The following is a 20,128-nucleotide window of genomic DNA, read 5'->3' on the forward strand; positions in this document are numbered from 1 at the left end:
CTCATTCTCACCTTTCAGCCACCCAGCATAAAAAGCTGCTTTTTTTTTTCTTTTTTTTCACTCCGTTCATGGCCTGGCTCCCTTTCAAATTCCCGGCGAAAAGTATTTATCTGCTGGATGAATGATGACATCCGGCCAAACCCCAGACATGCCATCACGTCTGATCCAGCCCAGCCGTCTATCACAGCTCTCATTTCGTTATTGGTAAGCTGGCGACCTGCCAGCACTCGGGGCTTGGGAAAGGACTCCCACCAATGTCTCCAGAGGAGAGAGTCAAGAACTTTTATTAATTAACATTTTGAATTGTAGATAATAAATACCCCTGTGGTATTCAGGCTGGGATAGGAAACACAACAGTCCTTGAGATGCTGTAGCATTTTGCTGCTGGAGCCAAATGGACAAGAGTCACCTGCTAAGTCCTCTGTGTGCTCCAAGCTCAGCTCTCCTCTCTGGAAAGGAGCAGGCAGCAGGATGGAGCACAACCCACCATCAGATTCAGTGGTGCATCACCCACTTGCCCATCCAGCACTGCAATGGCCAAACACTCAAACACATGGCATTTTTGCAGTGTACAATTTTGCATCTAGGAGCTGCTCAGCACTCCCACAGGACACTGCGGGGTGTACCTGAGGATGGACCCCGCAACACAAGCACATGCTTGGGATCGGACTTCGGGGTGGCGCCTCCACTTCCCTTCTCTGTTGGACCCAAACCAGGGAGACAATGAGAGACAAGGCACTGATTGCTGCTTGGCTGGATGGCCAGGAGCTACAGCTTCAAATACAGCATTGCTGCACTGCTCTGGGGCTGACGCTCAGCACCCTAAGGTCTCCACATCTGAATCTGCTCCTTTTTCTGGCCACAGCCCCCATCCCACCTGATTTCTGGGTCAGTCTGCAAGACAAAATAAAGGCGAGGAAACTGGGTGCAAGACTGAAGCTGCCCTTCAATCCACCACATGTGATGATGCCTCAGCGACAGGGGGGTTCAACAAGCAGCTCCCTTTGCAATGCAGCTCACCACCCTCTCACATAGGGCTCAAAGACTCATGCACAGGAACCCCCCATGTCCCAAAACAGCCCCAGGGGCTGTTAACCCCTGTCACAACCCTCCTCCCAGTGTCTCTTGCTTCTCCCTGAGCTGCAGCCTTCACTAAGGGATGACTGTTGGGGTGGAAGGTTAAGTGGTGAGCAATAGCTGGGCAGGACAAATGAGAGCACCAGCAGACAGCAAGCTATTAGTTAATGGGCTCTGGGGCCCTCAGACCAATCTCATCAAGTGACCATGAGCTGCAGGAGGAATGATGACAAGCCAGGCAAGAAGAGACAGGAGCCAAAGGAGGAAAGCAGGAGTGGGGGAAGGGGGAATTAAGAGAGGGAATGAAAAAAAAAAACCAAACCCAGGGAGGACATATAGTCCATAGAAGCATAATACTTAGCTGGAGGTCTGAAAGGCTCAGTGTTGCTGCTCAGAGGAGAAAAACAAAATCCCTTTATCTACCTCCACACCCTTCCAATACAGAATGATGTCAAATCAATTTACTGTCTTTCCTGTCACAATTAATCAAGCCCCCTCCATTGCTCAACCTTTGGTAGTGCTGCACATCGTGTCACATGCAGCATAAAAAGAGAGAGCAACATAGCAGGAGATGGAGGCGGCTGCTCAGATTTATGCTGCATGTGATTAGTAAGAGATGGGTGGCGCCTGGCCAAAGTAGCTCATAGTCACAAGACTTATAACCACAGAGTTGCGTAAGGCATGCAAAATTCCTTGCAAACGTTCCTTGTTTTGCATGGAAAGACTCTGGAGCATTGTTACAGATGGGGCTCATGGACATGGCTAAGGGAAAGAGCCTTTCAAACAAGGCAGAGGTCATTAGTAACCATGTGAAATGAGGCTTTTCAGACTGACCATGTTTCTGAAACCACCATTTGTGAGCAGAAAGTGGCTGAGGAGGAGACCAACACTTCATGGGGTCTCAGAGAAGTGTTTCCATGTTCCCACTGGAGCAGGCTATACCAGGAGTCGGCTGAGTGGGCAGGTGTCCACCTCAAGCTGCACAGCCCCTGTTCCCTCTCCAAGAAAACCTCCAAATCCCAGATCTCTGACTCATGGGGGGAACTGTTGATGAACATCAGACTCTTATGGATACCAGCAAGTTCAAGGCAGTTTGTATTTCATCACCACCCCAATGGCAGCAGCCTCCCAACGAACTTACTCCCTGGGGGGCGTCAAGTCATCAGGCCGTGTCTCAAAGAACTGGAGAACCTCCTCACACTGGGAGATGTAGGGAGGCAGCTGGATCAGAGCCTGTGGATGAAACAGAGACACCGGTGATGGGAAGTACCAAGACTGAGTAAGGAGCAGAGTGAGGACAGGCCCTCAGAGCGCAGGGGTCTGGGGGAGACGGCACCGAGCTCTGCACACATGTGGTTCCCAGCACACAGGAGCACAGAGCTAGGCTGGTGAGAGCTACTGCAAACACACACCAGAGAGGAGCAAGACCCAGACAGCCTCCAATTACACCCACCGCCCCACCTCAGCTGTGACTGGAGACTATAACAGAATACACAGGGATTGCTCAGGTCCTGCTTAGCCCAGCTCCAGCCTTCTGGACAGATGTGCCTTCACAGTGTAAGAGCCATGGGGAGGCCCATCCCAGCATCCAGCCTCCCGGCCATGGCAGGGTTCAGTTTCCCAGACATGCCATGGGTGTGAAGCTGTCATCCTCAGGAAAGGCTGGGAAGTTTACACATGGCAGACTTTCAGGGCTATCAGTCCTGACCAGCACATCCCCAAAATGTTCTACTGGGCAATGGCAGTTTGGGAAGAGGCAGGGAGAGAAGCAACAGGAGGCAAAAGCCCATATGGACACCAGCTCATCAGGGCAAGGGCTGGAAGGCTGCTATGCAGGCTGTCGAATGGCAGGAGCTATAAGCTGCTTCTGCTTTTCTCCTTTCCCTTTGAGGAAGCCTGTTGCAGGCTTCAATGGTGGGACTTGCAGAGTGAGAGTGTGCACGTCTGTGGGAGCTGGGGGCAGAGTCTGGGACAGCAATATTCGCCCTGAGCCAGGGCTCTTGTAGGTCCTTTCCACTGTGGGCTGCAGCGAGGGGTAGGCAGGTTGGGCAGCTGTCTGGCAGAGCACCCTGCTCTGCTCTCTGCTCGTGGGAGGGAATGGAGTCACAGATGATGGCAACTGCAAAAAGTAAAAAAAACCCAGCCAATTGAAAAAGGGATGATTTGAAATCAGGGAGCAGTGCTGCAGCCTGACCTGGAGCAGATGTTTAACCAATTTTCTATATAATTCCCTCTCCCCTCCATTTGCTGTCACAGCAGTCTTCTGACAGCAGTGCGGGCAAACCGAACCTCCACTCATTTCTGTATCAGAGACACAGCCACATCTACAAAGCCCCAGGGTTACCACACAGATCAGATGTGGCTCCGTACTGACCTAATTGCTGGTCCCCAAAAGCCCTTCCAGCTATTCAGCACACAGTCATTCACTGCCAGCACAGCAGACAGTCAGACCACTAATCATGGGCCAGCTGTAATCAAGATCATGTGAGAGACAGGAGAGAGAAAACTACACACTCCATGGCTTTCGGGTCCAGGGAAGGGCTATTCAAAGACCAAGTTTTGCATGGATGCCATTCCCATGTGGGTAGGTATCACTCCCCAGTTCAAGGTATCCCACGATCTATATAATTTCCCCCATTCCTAAATCATTCTGATTTTGTGGCCCGAAGAAGGCTCCATGTCCTCCAATAGCAGGGGATGATCACAGAAAACACCCTGTGCTGGAAGGATGAAAGGCAACACCCACAGCTCATTTCTCAGGGCATCTTGAAGAAAGCCCACCTAGAGCTGACTCAGCTGGCACAGTGGTGGCCAAGTCAAGCAGGCAACCCTTCAGTCTAGCTGGCCATGGTCTACAGCAGCTATGGCTGCAAAATCAAAAATAGTGGCACAAATAGCGTGACATCTGTCCCACTGCTGTGTCTGCCACCCAAAGGAGTGAACTAGGGAGGATCTTCAGAATACGGCTTCAGGCCATGGTGTTGGAGACACAGCAGGTTACCTTACCTGTCCTGCTGCCTGCAAGCCTGAGGAGAAAGGTCATTTACCAAAGACAGGCAAGCCTTATTGCATTGAAATCCATTTCCCAGGGAGTGAAAAAGGATTATTCTCTAGCAGCAATTTTTTAGTGGTCCACCCAGTCTCACTGGGGTAGAATATCACAGCATCGCAACTCCTTCATCAACCCTCCAACTAACACATTCTCAAAATCCCTTAGACAGGAGGAATGTAGTTCCCACACCAGGGGAAAGACCAACAGATGTAGAACACAAAGAATAAACTGGAGAAATGGGAAGAAATTTCAGGCCTCTGCTCCCTCTCCTTGTCATTGCTATGGTTGTTTGAAGTCTTATTTGGTGACTGGTTGCTTTTGCAGTTGCTCTGATTCTTTTGCTGCTTTTCTTGCACCTTACCTTAAATTCCCATATTTTTTAGTACAGTAGACCTGGAACAGAGCCCTTCAGCAAGGGCACTGCCTTGTGAAAGCAGTGGTTCTCTCCCTTGCTCCTCTTGCTTACTTCCATGCCAAATCTCACCCACTTTCTTTCCAGGGCTCTCCCAGAGAACCCTACTTCTCTTGCAGGAGATGGCAAGAAAGCAAAAACCTAACCCTCAATTCTCACTCAGCAGGGCCAAACTGAAGGATATATATTGTATTTCTGTTCTGTACCACCTCCCTCCAAGCACATGCAACGTCCTCCTCCAAGGATAAACATGGCAGTAAGACTGTGCTGGGACCCTGCGGCTGCAATCTGCAGCATGCTGTACTCAGGTGGGACATATCTCTGCTCCTGCTCACTCCTTGCTCATTCCACATCTCTATAGCCTTCGGTCCCACATCCACCTTCAGCTCAGCAGCTTTACAGTTAAGTAGCAGCAATTGGAAGGCTAGGCAGAGTGTGCATGTTATTAGTTGGTAATGTATTAATGGGAGGAGGACAGAATGTCTCTCTAAGTGGGTCATATAACATCAGCCATTATGTTTCAGTTGTTAAGTCAAATGGATTCATTATATTTTATGTCATTAATGGCATCATTCTGAAAGAGACACCTACAGCATCTTATCATTAGGGACTTGCTTCCCAAAAATTAAATTTACAGTCGTGTGTGTGTATGTAGCTGGCAAATTTTAGTGACTCAGAAGACAAGGGGCTGGTCATGCCTGGCTGAACCCAACAGGTTACTTGCACCATTGGCTTCCTCCACACTGTATGGAGCATACAGGTCCAAGTACACCTTGCACTACATCTCCATCACACTGCTCTCATCTGCTATCCTGGCCTGCAGTGGTTTTCACCCGCAGCCCCACTGCAGAGCTGTCAAGATGCATTTACTAATTCACCTTTACCCTTGTGCTTGTTATTCCAGCCACAACATCCCTTCCATAGGTCTGGCTGAGTCCCAGAACCCACAGTGTCTCCCATCACACAAAGTCCTAGGCCACAGTCACTGCTACACCTCTCGTACCTAAGGAATGTGGTGCATATTTCACCATTTCCCCATCTTCTCCCTTGGGTTTTGCAGTGTTTGTATGTTTTCAACAGCATTCAGACTGGATTTTGGAGGTACTGGTCCTATCTCCAGAACATTTCATGCCTGCTGCAAGTACTAGTGCGCTTCTTCAACATGATAAGATGTGGCATACTTTATTTGTGTGAAAGTAATTTTTTGTGAACTTCAGTATTTGGTTCCCTCCCCCCCCCCCAAATGCCCTAAGATCATAATTTGCCTTATACTCTAAGTACAGTCTTATATTCTTCAAGAGCATGGGGCAAATAATCTCAGCCTTATCTCTGTTGGCTTCCAATAATTTTCTGCAGGTACAAGTCATCTCACCCCTGTGCAAATGACTGTTTTACGTAACCAGTCAGGGGAGTTTATATCCCAGTTTGAGATAATCCCATCAAGCAAGTGTTGTCTTCTACCTAAAACAGCAGGTCTATTCCCAATAGATGGGAAAGGAAAGGCTCCCTGAGGAACTGAGTCCTTCAAGCCTAGTCCTACACACCGTCATTTCACTCCAAACCACCTACCAGACAGGGCATAGCCAGGCAGCCAGGTCCCTTCCAGCCCATCTGGAAGGCTGGGTTTGGTTTGCAGCTTGAGAAAGGAGAAGAGTAGGGGAAAGCACATCAGCAGGGTGCAAGCTGGTGTGGAGCTGGGCCACCCTGCACACCCAGGCCTTCAAGCCCTCAGCGTTAATCACATGAAGTGAAAAGTGAATCAGTGGGTTTTCATCACAGAAGGGCTTTAATAGTGGGGGAGAGCCCACACTCCCCATTCTCCCAGCACTGGCACACCATTATACACTATCAGTCAACAGGATCAAGCCTGATCAAGGTGGCGCCGTGTTTGGTTGATGCTATAAACCTCCCCTTACCTTGCAGTATTCATCAATAGGTATCAGGCGCTTGACTGCAACGTCGCGGATGTGACTCCGGCGGAAGAGGATCTTCCCTGAAACAGGAGAGATGGAAAGAGAAGAGCAGGTCACCTCAATGCCCAGGTACACTCTCTTTTGTATCACTCTATCAGGACCTATTCCTTGTGCATTCTCTTCTTGCCAAAAGCACTGTACTTTAAAAAAAAAAGCCCATTCCCACCCACAGATTAAATTCCTTACCAAAATGAAGCACATTTAAAGTGGCAAGCATGTTCAAGGAGAGACAAGAGGAAACAATTACCAGCAAACTGCCTCCCCCATCTTCTCTCACCGATGTGGCGATGATGGAGCAGCTGCCCTTATCAAAGCACATGCCTGATACCTTACAGTCTGCTAGCATACAAGTCCTGGGTGTACAAGTCTACTGGCAAATGCCAGCCCTCACCAGAGAAGTGGACATCCCTGCAACTGCTGGTGCAGGTGGGACCCTTATTGCAGGCTCCAGGCTTGCTCAGGGCATCCGGATCTAGGGTGGCCAGAAGCCAAGCGAGAGTTCTTCCCTCTGCACAACTCCTGTGTCAAACTGGTCCTCAAAGCCACAGTGTTGGGACTGTAGCTCTGAGGCAGACCTATAGTATTTTCCTTCCTGTCTGGGGTTTATTTGTGTTCTCCATTAATGGGATCCTCTTGCCAGTTTCCTCCCCTCTGGCTTGTGGTACGGGCCTCTTTTCTTTGAAGTCTAATGAGTCCTAAATGCTTCAAGCTGCTTTCACAGAGAACAGTTTCTCCGGCATTTAACAAGACAAAAGCCATTAGCAGACAGTGAAACAGATACAGGTAGAGACTCAGTGATCAAAAGGACTGGTACATGATAGCATTTCAGACCGGCACTTCCCAAAGCACCAGGAACTGGCACTGCTTTGCAATACGATCATCTGGAAGATTGTATTATGGTGGGGTAGGGTGGGTGGTAATGAAGTTCCCTCAAGCTCCTCCTGATGTGGTCCATACTACAGGAAAGTCTCATGCCTTTTTGTCCCTCCTTGGGTTTTCAATCCTGCCACCAAACCCATGGAGAGGAACTGATGTGTCTATCCATGCAATCCCTTCACTTTTCAAAGAGGTGACCATGGGGCAACCCAGAAGCCAAACTCCCCTCACAACCAAATACCAACACAACCTCTTCACAAGCAACATGAGAACAGAAAAATGCACTCCGGAGAGTTACAAAGCCCTTCTTCACCACACCATGGCTAGCTTCAACCCCTACAGCGAGCCTTTGCAGGAGCCATGGCATTGCTGTAACCAGAGGCTGGATACTACTAAGCTACTCATGAACAGGACATGTTAAAATGGCCATGCGCTTATCACAATTTTAAAACCAGGGCTGGGTCACCACCGTGCTTCTCCCTGATTTGTCCAGGATCTGGAACATGCATGACTTGGACAGCCTGCCAATGCATTTTTTAAGCAGAGATTAACTAAGCCAACCCAACTTCAGCTTGCGAGGAGCATGAATCAGAACGTTATGGTGGAGCCAAATCTCCTGCTTGACTCATTTAATGCAGAATGCCTTCGAAACTGGACTGTCCAAGGGAGCACACAGCAATCACACTCAGTACCACCCCTATACTTTCCTCCAGTGAAATGCAAAGGGTCAGGCAAGCTCATACCAGAAGGATTGCTTCTCATTTATGCCCTGCTGACAGCAAGGCGCTGAGACATTAATGGTGGGAAGTGCTCTGCTCTGAAATGCATTCCTTCTCACAGCCTGACAGAGCCAAGTCTGGTGGTCTTTATGATAGAATGAGAAAAAACACACCCATCTATTCAATCTGTCTTTTAGATTTTGACGGTGAAGAGCCTGGGAACACAGAAGTTGTCTGGAAAGACTGGGTGGGAAAGGGAGCGACCACCAGCTCGGAGCTCCTTTCCTTGCCTACAGCATTTACTTTCCATCAGACAAGCAAATGATAAACAGTTTTCCCTTCTCACTAGCAATTGCGGCGTATTTGCTGGATAGGTTTCTATTTGAATGATGACTTTTAAAAAGATGAATGGATCACAATAATTTTGTTGGCAATTGTAAGGAATAGCTGTTTTGGTTTTATGTCTTCCAAAATGAAATCACTGATGGGTGGGTACATTATAAATGTCTGAAATAATAAGCTCTGGGTGTGAGAATATTTAAATCTTTAACAAACAGATGCTAGTGAATAATAATAAAATAATATAGTTTTGGTGAATAAATATATCACAACAACTGAAGTGATCTTAAATTAGCCTAGGCACAGAGCATATGAACGAGCAGGAAATCCAGCTCCTCTTTTCATTTGCTTTAGATCTAGTATTTTTCAACAAGGAAGTTTATTTTCTAACAAAAAGCTACTTTTTAATCAAAATGCCTAATTAACATAATTGTAGATCCTTCAGTGCTGCCAAATAAAGCTATATAAATCCTTGACTTGAAAGGCAAGAGAGAGCAAGAAACCACTTCTCTCCTGGAAGGGAAAGATGGGCAACTTGCTGTGTCAATGAGACACCACATTTTCATGGGAACATTTTCCTTAGACCATATCTACAAAATGGGAATAACAGTGCTGCCCACTGGGGCTTCCTACATGTCCAAAGACCATACAATGCAAGAGAAATGCATGACATTAGTCGTCTCATATCTGCACTCCTCATTGCTGTAGCTCGGGGCGACACAGCAAAGGCAATGGTGCCCATCACCCACACTTTGTTCTATACATTTTCTGCTTTACACTTTTTTTTGGCTGCCTCCAGGAGCTTGTAACAGCCCTCAGCCTGGTACTGGGTTACTGCCCTGCTAATCATCTAGCTGGACTCTACCTCCTCCCCACAGCACATACTCCTTCATGCTGAAGAGGAGGAGGGGGCTCAGGATTAGCTCCTCTAGATCCTAAAGGAAAAGATGGCAAATAAACGGGCAGATTGGCCAAGGCAAGAAGGAGGTTAAGTCTGATGACTGTGTTGGATAATTGCTGTCCTGCCCTCTTCCAACAAGCAGCCGGACACACAGGTACTGTGCAGAGAAGGGTTCGGTCGCTGGCCCAGCTTTGGCACAGTGTAATCTAGTTCCAGACAAAGGCAAGCCACGCAGAACAGCAAGGAGAAACATTTGCAGAGAAAGGTGCCAGCAGAAAAGAGGGGAAGACCTCTGGGGTTTGATCTTCCATGGTGAAGTTTCCCAGTTGTCTGAACTGTTCACTCGGTAAATCTGCAGCGTGAGAAATGCAGAGTGACAGCAAAGAGGAAGCAACCTCTGCTGCCTTCATGGTATCTAGCAGGAGCACAGACAGCCTTGATGTGGTTTGGATCCTTGACTCTTGGAGTGCTGCAAACTCAGCAAAATCTGCTCCAATATGAGAAAAGTAACTACCACCTCTATGTTTTGTTTAAGAACATCCTTTGGCGAGACTCACTTTACTCCTAACATCCTCATAGTTATGCTCCCGCCCCCAGCCTCAATATCAGCATGAGAAATACAATGGGGAAAACATGTGAAGGTAGGCAATTCTGCACATCTCGCTGAATAGCGGGATTTTCCATTGGCTGGTAAGGTCAGTGCTGCTGCAAGCTCCACTTCACCAGCTTCTCATTCTTGCCACAACTCAGGCAGTCAGAAATTATTAGATTTTCTTATTTACATACATAATGTCATGCATGAGCAATCAAAGCAATGAGTCTCCCCTCCCTGCACAAGAAAGTCACTGTAAAAGGAAGTGCCTTAAAATACACTGTCCTTTATACACACAAAGCTATGAGTAGACTGAACATTTATCACCTGGGAATGTGTCAGGCAAGTTGATTTTGGAAAAAGCAGACATGCATAAGGCACCACCATGGAGTGGCTGCCCTGGCAAGTCTCCCCGCACAAGAAATACCCAGACTCCAGGAAATGCTGCCTGCTTTTTCTGGATCCTGAAAATCTGTTAATACCTACAGGGAAAAAGTGATGCCTCTGGGGAGGACAATGGCTCTGAAGACACTCTGTGTACAAGTTACAATTTAGAAAGCGTTCTTTCTTCAGTAGAATATACAACACTTTATTCCAGTGAAAATACTTATTATGCATTACATTAATATAACTGTAGATGCACCAAAGCATTCCACATGCTTTGCTTGCTATACATTTGTTACTTCCCTTTCCCAACAGAAGTTAGGTGTTTTGCATGCATCTGCTCTTTAAGGGTAAGGTGGCAGTACTGCCATTATTAATATTATTATTGTCCATCGGCATTTTGACTGGAGAAATCTGACCAAAACCACCATCCTTTGAAGATAGAGGGAATAAATCCAAAAGGGAGAGCTGAAATATAAGCAACTCCTTAAAAATCAAAGCAAAGGAAGTCTCTCTGCACTGATCTTCAGTGCAAAAGTGGGAGGATGATCTCTGTCTGCATCTCTCCAGCTATATCTGATATCATGTTTCACACACTTATTGGCTGGTTACAACTGCTGTGGGAGACTTAAGCAATGCAGAACAGTTTATTATTGTAGGGGTGCTTTGGAGTAACAAGGATTAGTTTCATTTAGTAAAAAACAAGTCACCATAAATATTTACATCAGCTGGACATCAGAGTCAAAATCAAATTTCACCACCCAGAAGAATAATACTACCCAGATTTTTATGCAGTGCATTCCAGAAATCACCAGGTGCTTTATACGCAACACGAAAGCAGCTGTGGCAGGTGGAGGACCTCTACCACCAGCGATGTCCAGGAGAAGACCCTAGCCATCCCCTGTCCCCACGAGCAACTCGGGAAAGGGGCAGGGCACGAGCAGCAGCCCTCAGCACAGGATTCAACACGGGGAGGAAGTCCCAAGGACAAATGATGCCAATTCTCACCCTGCTGCTCTTCCCCAGATCCCCCCAGCCCCGTGAAGGAGAATTACCATGCCCTTCCTGTGCCGTACATGGCACTGAGCTGACACCTGGGCTGTGGCCAAAGCCAGCTGTGCTCTTCAGAGACTGCTTCCAAGCAACTGAGGCTTTTACCTACCTAAAGAAAAGATGAATTCAGGAGTGACAAAGCAGCAGAAGCCATGCCTCCATCTCCCCTTGCTGCCTTGAGCGTTTGTTTACTCGTTTTATCTCCTCCTTGACCCTAGTTTGCTTTTACAGCCAGGCAAATACCAGCACAAGTGCTTCTGCACTTGGGGCACCAGCTGGTTCTCAGAGGGGGACTGGGGAAGGGGAAAAACCTAACAAAAAGATCCCAGCCTACCACAAAGCCAACCTCTGGCCACATCTGAAGGACTTCTCAGTTGGAAGCAAGCACCTCGTCTCCCCAGCTGGGCAGTAGCAGGGCAGAGCGAGGAGATTTTGCTGGCAGCCTGGAAACATGGCTATGGCCATTCAGGCCTGCTTTCCTCCTCCCTTTCCCTCCCTCCCCTTTTGACCTGCTGGCACCATCTGCTCAGCTCTGGTGCTCAAATTGTCCCAGTGCTTCCGTTTCCTCCCTTTCACTGCCCGGAGCACTGGGCTGACGGCAGGGAGCCAGTGGTGTTCTTCACCCTGCTGGGAGGGAAGCCTGGAAAACCACAGTGCCCTTGATGCTGTTTTGAGACTCCATCAGTCAGTGGAGAGAGCTCACAACCTCCTGGGACGTGATGCTCCCCAGTTAGAAAGCTCTATGTCCCACCAATGCAACCACCTTCCTTCTTTCTGCTTTTCTTCTGCAGGGATACTCCCCTCCTTCCACCACTGCTACTCGTTTCCCACCACCATGGCCAAGAGGCCCACCATACATTAGCAGGAGTTAATCTATTATAATTGATAAGCGGCAAATCCATCCAGTGTGTCCCTATGAATCTCATGCCAGCCAGCGCTGCCCCACAACAACTGTTGTCCCAACTATCCCACCCTAGGGAGAGTTATAATGTGAACAACTGGCACAATTTTCTTCAAATCCCTCCTTAAAACCTTCCTTTGACACAATCCCTGCATTCCTTTCCCCCACAAAACCCCACTGTGATAGTCCTTCCACTGATACAGGCTGGCCAGGACACTCTGGCCAGAGGGACAATCTGCTGGCTTTTACATCCTATTCTGGAGCAGAGGTTGCCATTCTGCATTTAAGCTCCACATCACTGGGCTCAGGGCTTCAACAGCAGAAATGACATTGGTGTGCTGCCTCATATCCAACTGGGCAGGAGGAGGAGGTTGGTGCCCACCACCTGCTTGCAGGTCATCCCTGGCGAGCATGAGCTCTGTCCCTCATGTAGTGGAGCTGACACCAGCCAGAAAAGCGCCACTGAAGATACTCTGTCTGCTCACCTTCCTCTGGTGCCAGAAACCTTCTGCTCTCACAGAAGTGGAAAAAACCCACTTTGTGGCTAATCAAGGCTGCTTTGCTTTGTCTGATCAACAAAGAGCAAAGGGTGCTGCAGCAGCTCCTGAGTGGGGGCTGCAAAGTGATGGATGCAACATGGCCCCCACTGCTTCAGCCATTCATCAAGGACTGCAAAGTGTCAGAGGAGAGCTTGGGGAAAGAACTGATAATGAACCTAGAGAAGGCAGGTCATAAGAGGGGTTAATCTCTCCAAACAAACAGGTAGGGCTCTGCAAATTATTCCCTCCCATGGAAATTCTCCAGGCAGAGCTGAAGTTATACTGGGGAGTAAGGAACTGAAAAAAAACCAAGACAAAGGCATTTCAGCCAGCAAAATGGCTGATGCTCCTCCTGAGCCAAAGGTTGTTAGTGGATCTCCAGCAAGTTGGAGGGGCAGAGAAACTGAAACAGTCATCCTGCCAATCATGTCCACAAACCAAGCCAGATATTTCAATAATGGAAAGCTGTCTGTACCTCTCTTTACCCTGAAGGACTTCCCCCACTCCCCCTGCCCCCAGCCTCGGAAAGAATTCACTTCTCTGCACCTTTCAAATCACATCCAGATTTTCCCTGGCACAGGTTCCAAACTCACTTCAAAAAAAGGCAGCCCCAAATGTACACATAATTATTCCCAGCCCACGGAGCAGTCAGCTACATGGGCTATTCCTAGGATGGGGAAGCAGGCGTGGGAGACAGCATTTCCAGGAACCCTGCTCTTAGCATCTGTTTGGCTAAGTCCTGTGCTGTGCACATATCCTGGCAAAAAGGAGGGGGACCAGCAAAGTGCCTCTGAGGTTGTCCTGGGTATAGCATAAGCATGGAGTCCCACATGTTGTGAAATGAAGCCAAATGAAACAGTGCCCCTGTTTCAAGACAGCTCCTTCCACTCCCATGGTTTGATATCACACTGGAGCAGGAGCAAAATATTCCCAAGGCAATTGCTTCTATGGCTTACAGTGCAATGCAATGGAGAAAAACGTAAGGTAGTTTGTTTAAAGACAGCTCAAAGGTCAGAAGCAGAGCAACTGCTTCAATGCAGCACTCTGCCAGGGGTAATACTGTCTGCACATCAACAGGGTTAGCTGAAAACCTACAGAAAAGGCAACTGTACTGATTATGGGCTGCAAGGTAGCCTGGGACCATCCATGCAACAGTGCTACAGCAGAGATGCCCATCTTGCTAGAGCAGAAAATAGTAATTAAGACCCTTGCCCCATCTCCAGTTCTGATGAAGATGCAGTGGGACTGGGGAAAGTCAAGTACTGTAGCTGGAAAAGGGATGAGTTGTCCTCCACCTCCTTCACAGGGCCTTTGTGGGGAGCTATAGCACCCCCACAGTTGCTCTGGGAGAAAAGCCCCAAGGTATGTGGGCAGCATTGATGTCCATGCCAAGCAGGTTAACAGGCTGGGAAGGGAGTAGAAAATGATCTCACTGAACCCTCTTTCTCCTCCTCCCTTCTTGGGCGGTTCATTACTGTCTGTAGCTAAAGCTTCCTAAAAAGCATTTTTACAGCCAAAGTTAGCTCAGCATCAGGCAACCCCTCCTTGCCGAGGCTCACGTTTCCAGTGAAGCAGACTGGCCAGGATCTGCTCCAGGCCGCTCAGGCTGTACAAAGTTTGGAAGGCTCCACTCTCCTTATAAAAGCTGTTTCCTGAAAGATCTGGCACAGCCCTTACACAGCGGGCCCAACTGAGCTCATTTGTTTTCTTAGTTCATTCTTTCCTGGGGTCTCCATACCATCAACTCCCAGCCAACACAGGTGTAACCCTTAGTGTGGACTCCTGCAGGCAAGGACAGAGCTGCCCAGCGTGACATCCCCCCGGCCAGGCAGTGAGAGGTCTCTCTCACCAGCTGCTCCTGACTCCACTCCACAGACCGCACTCAATGTCATGCATGGGCTGGGTGCTGCCAGAGCTGTTTCAAGGGGCCATCCTCAGCACCACATTAAGCCGGGCAGGCTGTGCTGGTGGCTCAAAGCCAGCTAAAATAGCCAAGAGTCCACTTCAAATTCCCCTATATGGCAGCAGAGGCTTTTCAGGCATGGTGCAGGAGCACTGCTATGTCCTGCCAGGCCATACTGGACCCACCAAGCTGTGCTACAGGATGAGCGTGGTGCCAACATCTGGGAAGGGACAACCCTTGGCCCCAAACCTCAAGCACAATTGCTCTGCTTTGGAGGACCCGGCTTTATGACTGCACTCCAGAAATGCTGATTGGGCTGAAGGACTTGCACTTAAAAAAGCACTTTCTGATACCAGAGACCTACTTCAAAAGACTCTCTCCAGAAATTTCCAAGAAGTCAAATCCTTGAAGCAAACATTAACAAAACCAAGAAACACAAAGCAAACAGAGTTCCTGTGGGCTGGATGTTGTAACTATGGAGTAACCATGGAACTCTCTTCCCATTCCAGGAAACTGGCCTGAAAGACAAACCCAGATGACACCTTCTCAGGTCGCGGTGGTGACCCTGAGTTTGGGACGCTTAGGGGTTTGCTAAGAAAGCCAGAGCTGCAGGAGGCACAGGGTCGCAGGAGACGTTTTTGAGAACTGCAGTGGCCACAATGTCTAATATTACTCTACAACAGACTTACCAGAAAGCAGTGTACTTTCAGCAAACAACTGGAGCCAAATCTCCACTAGTAATGAAATTCAGATGCCAAAAATGTCGCTCAAAATGGGATTGGGAGCAAACTACTGTACTCACAGAAGCTGAACATAATCAAAAGGCTAGGAAGTCTAAGCATACTAGAGCCACATTTTGCAGAGAAAGATACCCAGGCTGTCTGCACTGAGCTCACCTGGATGGCACCCCTAGGCAGAGAGAGGCAAAGTTTGGGTTCAGCTGTAACAAAACCCATTGACATTCCAAACTGGGAAGGCCAAGAACTGGTCCAGAAAGGAACCATCTTCTAGCACAGCCAGCAACTATTAAAAGAGCCTTCCTTTGGCCCCAGGTGAAGTCCTCTTTCAGAAGCAGGAGGGCAAAGGCTACATGCTTCCCACTTTATTAATAACACAGCTTCCCTAAAGCAAGAGGACCTCTGAAGCTGTCCCATGAGAAAAGGCAGGTGGCAAGATTATCTGTCTTACCAGTGGGTACCTCCTGCTTGGAGGAGGGACACCATCCTGTGCTGGGATCTTCTTACCACACCACCCCTCGCCCTGTGCTGGCGCCTGAAAGTACAAGTGGTAAAGCTGCAGGTGCCAGCTGTTAGGCATCAGTAGTCTTTCTTTTAGCTATCACAAGCCACTGCAGAAACGCAACATCAAGAAAAATTTCTGGGAGAAGAACGGACTAGCAGTTTTCCAAGTCAATTTGTGACTACCTCTGAAAAAGGTATTGTTTAATCCTGTTGCAAAAAAGGGACCAGAGCAAAAGGGCAACTGTCTCTGCAGAGGACACACACAGATGTGCAAGCTCCTCTAGAGGATGGTCATCCTAACTCCCCAAAACTGCTTTCTTACACAAGACCCAGGCTTTATTTTTCAGCAACTTCAACCCCCATCTTCCTCCAGAAGAAATCCCAGTGACATGCCTCTTAGCAAAAGGAAACTATTTCAACACCAAGAAGAAGAAACAAATATTGATGAGTGTGCTGTGAGAAGCAGTGCTCCGACCAGGCTTCCCGAGCCTGATTGCTGCCTTCCAAAAATAGCGGTATTTTGGTGGGAATTTTCTGCAAGGGCAGCACAGCCAAACCATGTGTCCAATTTTTTCCAAGTTATGCCCTTTGCCAATTTGGCTTCCATTTTTCTTCCCCACTCCTTGCTGGCAGAAGTACTTGTACAGCAAGGGCTTTTCTGCTGTATTAATGTGGGGTGTGCTTTGCTTTTGCTGATGTTAGAATGCAAGGCCAAGCCAGAAGCAGAAATCACCGTATGGGAAACCCAGAGGAGATCCTCTTGCTCAGAAAGGGGCGTGAATGATTTTCTTCATGCCAGTCAGCAAAAAGCAAAGCCCACTAAGCGCCTTTACGTTTGTAGAAAAGCCAGGAGGCAGAGAACAGCACAAAGGGCTGCACTAAATGGACCTGACAGTCACTGGAAGTGATTATGGTACCGTGACATTTCTAAATACACCTATTAACTACTCAGGGGTGGTCAAAGCTCTGTGGCCAAAGCCATTAGCTGTGGGTGAATGAAAGACTCCCAAGGCCCCCTCAGGCTGGGCATTTTTGCAAGGCACCATAGCAGCAGCACCAAAGGGCAGCCATAAGCAATCCCACACACCACAAAGTTTGCAACGGACCATTGCATCTGTTCCTCAGGCACACAAACACTCAGCTGCACATTGGGCTGGCAGGCCACGCATGCCACAGAGATCCTGTCTTTAGGCAACCAGTCCCAAACATCATGGGAGAAATCCAAGGCTGTCAATCAGCTTGATTTATTATGTGGAATTCAGTTGTCCGTCTCTCTGGATGGCCCTTTGATTTGCACGAGGCAGGAAGAACAGTGTAGTGTATGAGCAATTCCTGGGGAGCCTCACACCACCCTCAGCCCTGTGCCGTGCTGGCCAGAACCCTTCCAAAAACAAGCAGGCTGCTGCGGGGTTGCTCCTGGAAGAAGCTGTGCAAGCAGGGTTACTTAGTTGAAGTCCCCCACTAATGCTTTCTGGAGGGAGAGAGAATGACTGAAGGGTTTAACACTCGCTGGGCACATTGCTAACATACACAGATGTTTTGGTGGACATGGTGCAGGCCAGGAATTCTCTTTTGCTCAGGTGGGCCAGGAGTTAAGAGCTAATGCACATGTATGCTCACACACGTACTGAGAAAAAGCTTCTGCCATGCCAAAACCAGCATGGTTTTTGCTGGAGCCCACTCGCCTACCGGGCAGAAAGGGGATGATCCTTTGCTTGGGGTCCTTCTGCCCTCCTTCCATTGGAAACTTGTCCAGCATTTGCATCTAGAAAAGAAAATGCAAGAGAGGTGATTAAAGTCAGTTATTAACTTCCACAACAAAAGGCCACTCTCCCCAGGAGAAGTCCATTCTCCAGAACAGCAGTGTCCTAGACATCATTCACAGCACAATCAGCCAAGATACAGCAACCCACAGCACCAAGGGAAGCATATCCAAAGCAGTGCCAGAAGCACAAGATCTTAGCATCATCTCCACTATTTTCAAAACATTTCTCACCACTTATCTTGCTCATCCCTATCATTCTGCTCAGCATGGGTGATTTATGCAACCCACATTTCTGCAACTATTAACTTTCATCCTGATGGGCCTCAGTCACTAGGTCTCAGAAGCTCCTCAAAAAAGGCATATTTTAAGCTTATTAGCTCAAGCATAGCACAGCACTGACACAGTTCCTGGAGTACAGGTGACTTGGACTCACAGCACCAACTCATGTTTGCCTGCAAAAGGTCATCATGTTATATGTCAAGTTTGGGGAACACTGTGCTACACAGGCTTTGAGGGATGAATGTTTTACAGGATCTTCAGCATTAAACAAATAATTTCCTGACTGATGCAACTGCACTTAATATGTTTAGTCAGCAAACAGAGGTGATAACTGCTCTTGCTGGGTGCCTGCACTTACGCTTCAGCACAGGCACACAACTCCCTTGCAGCTGCTGTGATGCTTAATATCAATGCCCTGGCAAGATCCACGTCCTCAGTATTTCCTTTATTTGGTCTTGCCGGCAAACCCTATTTGGATTGGGCTTTGCACTTTACGCAGAGCAGAAGAAGAGAAAGAACATGCCAAGCCAGCCATCCAACCACTCAGATACTCCCTCCTTTGGAAGGAAGGGGAAGGAGATACAAGTTCTCCTTTGTGGTCTCTGGGGCATAGATCTGAGCTCTGTTTCCCATCACCTGAAGAGCTCCCTGGTTCCCAGGGTATTTAAAATGGGTTTTGCCCTCTCCTATTGGAGCTATCACTTTGCATAAATAATTAAGCATTTACAGACGCACTGGAGACAACCTGCCCAGGAAGTGTCCTGAGCACCTACAGAGTCATTTTACTGATACAAAGTCAGGCTACAAACAGTCATTCTCCTCTGGCACAATTAATATTTAAAGTATTTCATGCAAAGAGGAAAACATGCAACCAGAGAGCCCGAGCCATTCATCCCACGAGAGGCACCTCCAGGCAGCCCTCGCCCAGCCTGGCAGAAGGGTGGGCATGCACTGATGCACCGCTGCCAGATGCACAAGTCATGCTCCCTCCAGTCTGCTGTTCTGCCATATAATGCTGGGAGCCCCTTCACCACGGGGAGTCCATGCAGGGCCAAACTCCAAGGTCCCAACACCCCCTGGGGATGCGTCCCACCTGGCTTCCTGGTTTTCATGGCTCTTGTTCTTTGGCACCTATTTTTCCACATGCTTTTTACAGAAGGTCTCTGTGGACTCCTCTCCTACTAGGCACAAGCTTTTTTAAAGTGCTATACTACTAAGGCTAAGCCCTTTTTGTCAATACAGCCCTCTGCACATGCAATAATTGCCTTTTTTTCTTGGGTCTCAAATGCACCAGGGTAAAATTCTTGAGGTTTGGTGGAGAGGGGGTAGAAGGAAGGATGTATTTTTCCTACATTTTCAAAAGAAATAAAAACCTCCCCCAACACTCCCAAAGAAAACAGGAAAACCAAAAGGAGCTCTCAAATATTCTCTTCAAAACAAACCCAAGACATCTCAAAACCAGGATGACAGTAAGCACAAACAGACCCTGTTTACAGCTTCTCCTCAAAACAAATTTTTAAAGGGTTTACAACAAAGAAAGTAACTCCAGACTCAGCAATAACTGTAGACTGCGGTGACCAGCAGCCACAAACTGAGCCCGAGCGTGGCCAAGGGAGGACTTGCCTCCCCAAGGCACTGCAGGCTCCCAGGGCAGCACCACTTCCCCAGACTTCTTGGGCACACAACGACCTCCTGCTCTTTCCTCAATCCATGAAAATAAAGGATGACACCACATCCCCATTACCCTGCAAAATACCTGCATTGTGCCACAGCGGAGAGGTGCCTCTGGCCATGCCCTTCCTGCAGGGAAAAGCTTGAGAAAGCTTGTGACTGGCAAAGGGTGAGCAAAACAAGTCGCAAGCGCTGCACATCTGATTGCTGTTAAGCAATGCAATACCTGAGTCACTGGAAGCGTTCCCCTCCTCTCATTTTTGAACGTGAGCTAAGGATCTCTCACTCCCGGGAACACTGAAAGCCTCCAAGGCACAAACAGCGCAAGCTGTGTTTCCTCCCATATGCATGTGCCTGGGATGTGCCTCTGGCCAGACCTGCTCCCAACCATGTGATCCTACCAAACCCATCCAGCGTTTCAGCCTAGAAGTTCTGTTTCCTTTTCTTGACT

At 48.3% G+C, this 20,128-nt stretch overlaps 1 protein-coding gene across 2 annotated transcripts in view; it reads right to left on the bottom strand.

The window, feature by feature from the left end:
- The window catches only part of SH3PXD2B (SH3 and PX domains 2B), an 82,351-nt gene that overhangs the window by 26,991 nt on the left and 35,232 nt on the right, over window positions 1–20,128 (bottom strand). Inside the window, exons 3-5 of one of the 2 annotated variants that reach the window (XM_064458724.1) lie at window positions 17,652–17,727; window positions 6,458–6,534; window positions 2,219–2,310 (exon numbers count right to left, since the gene is read on the bottom strand). In XM_064458724.1, coding sequence (XP_064314794.1) covers window positions 2,219–2,310; window positions 6,458–6,534; window positions 17,652–17,727 — 245 coding nt within the window. Of the gene's footprint in view, window positions 1–2,218; window positions 2,311–6,457; window positions 6,535–17,590; window positions 17,728–20,128 lie in introns of both variants that reach the window. The other variant, XM_064458726.1, reaches the window with a different exon arrangement.

Source organism: Phalacrocorax carbo, chromosome 8 (assembly GCF_963921805.1).
Source record: "Phalacrocorax carbo chromosome 8, bPhaCar2.1, whole genome shotgun sequence".
NCBI classification, from domain to species: domain Eukaryota; kingdom Metazoa; phylum Chordata; class Aves; order Suliformes; family Phalacrocoracidae; genus Phalacrocorax; species Phalacrocorax carbo.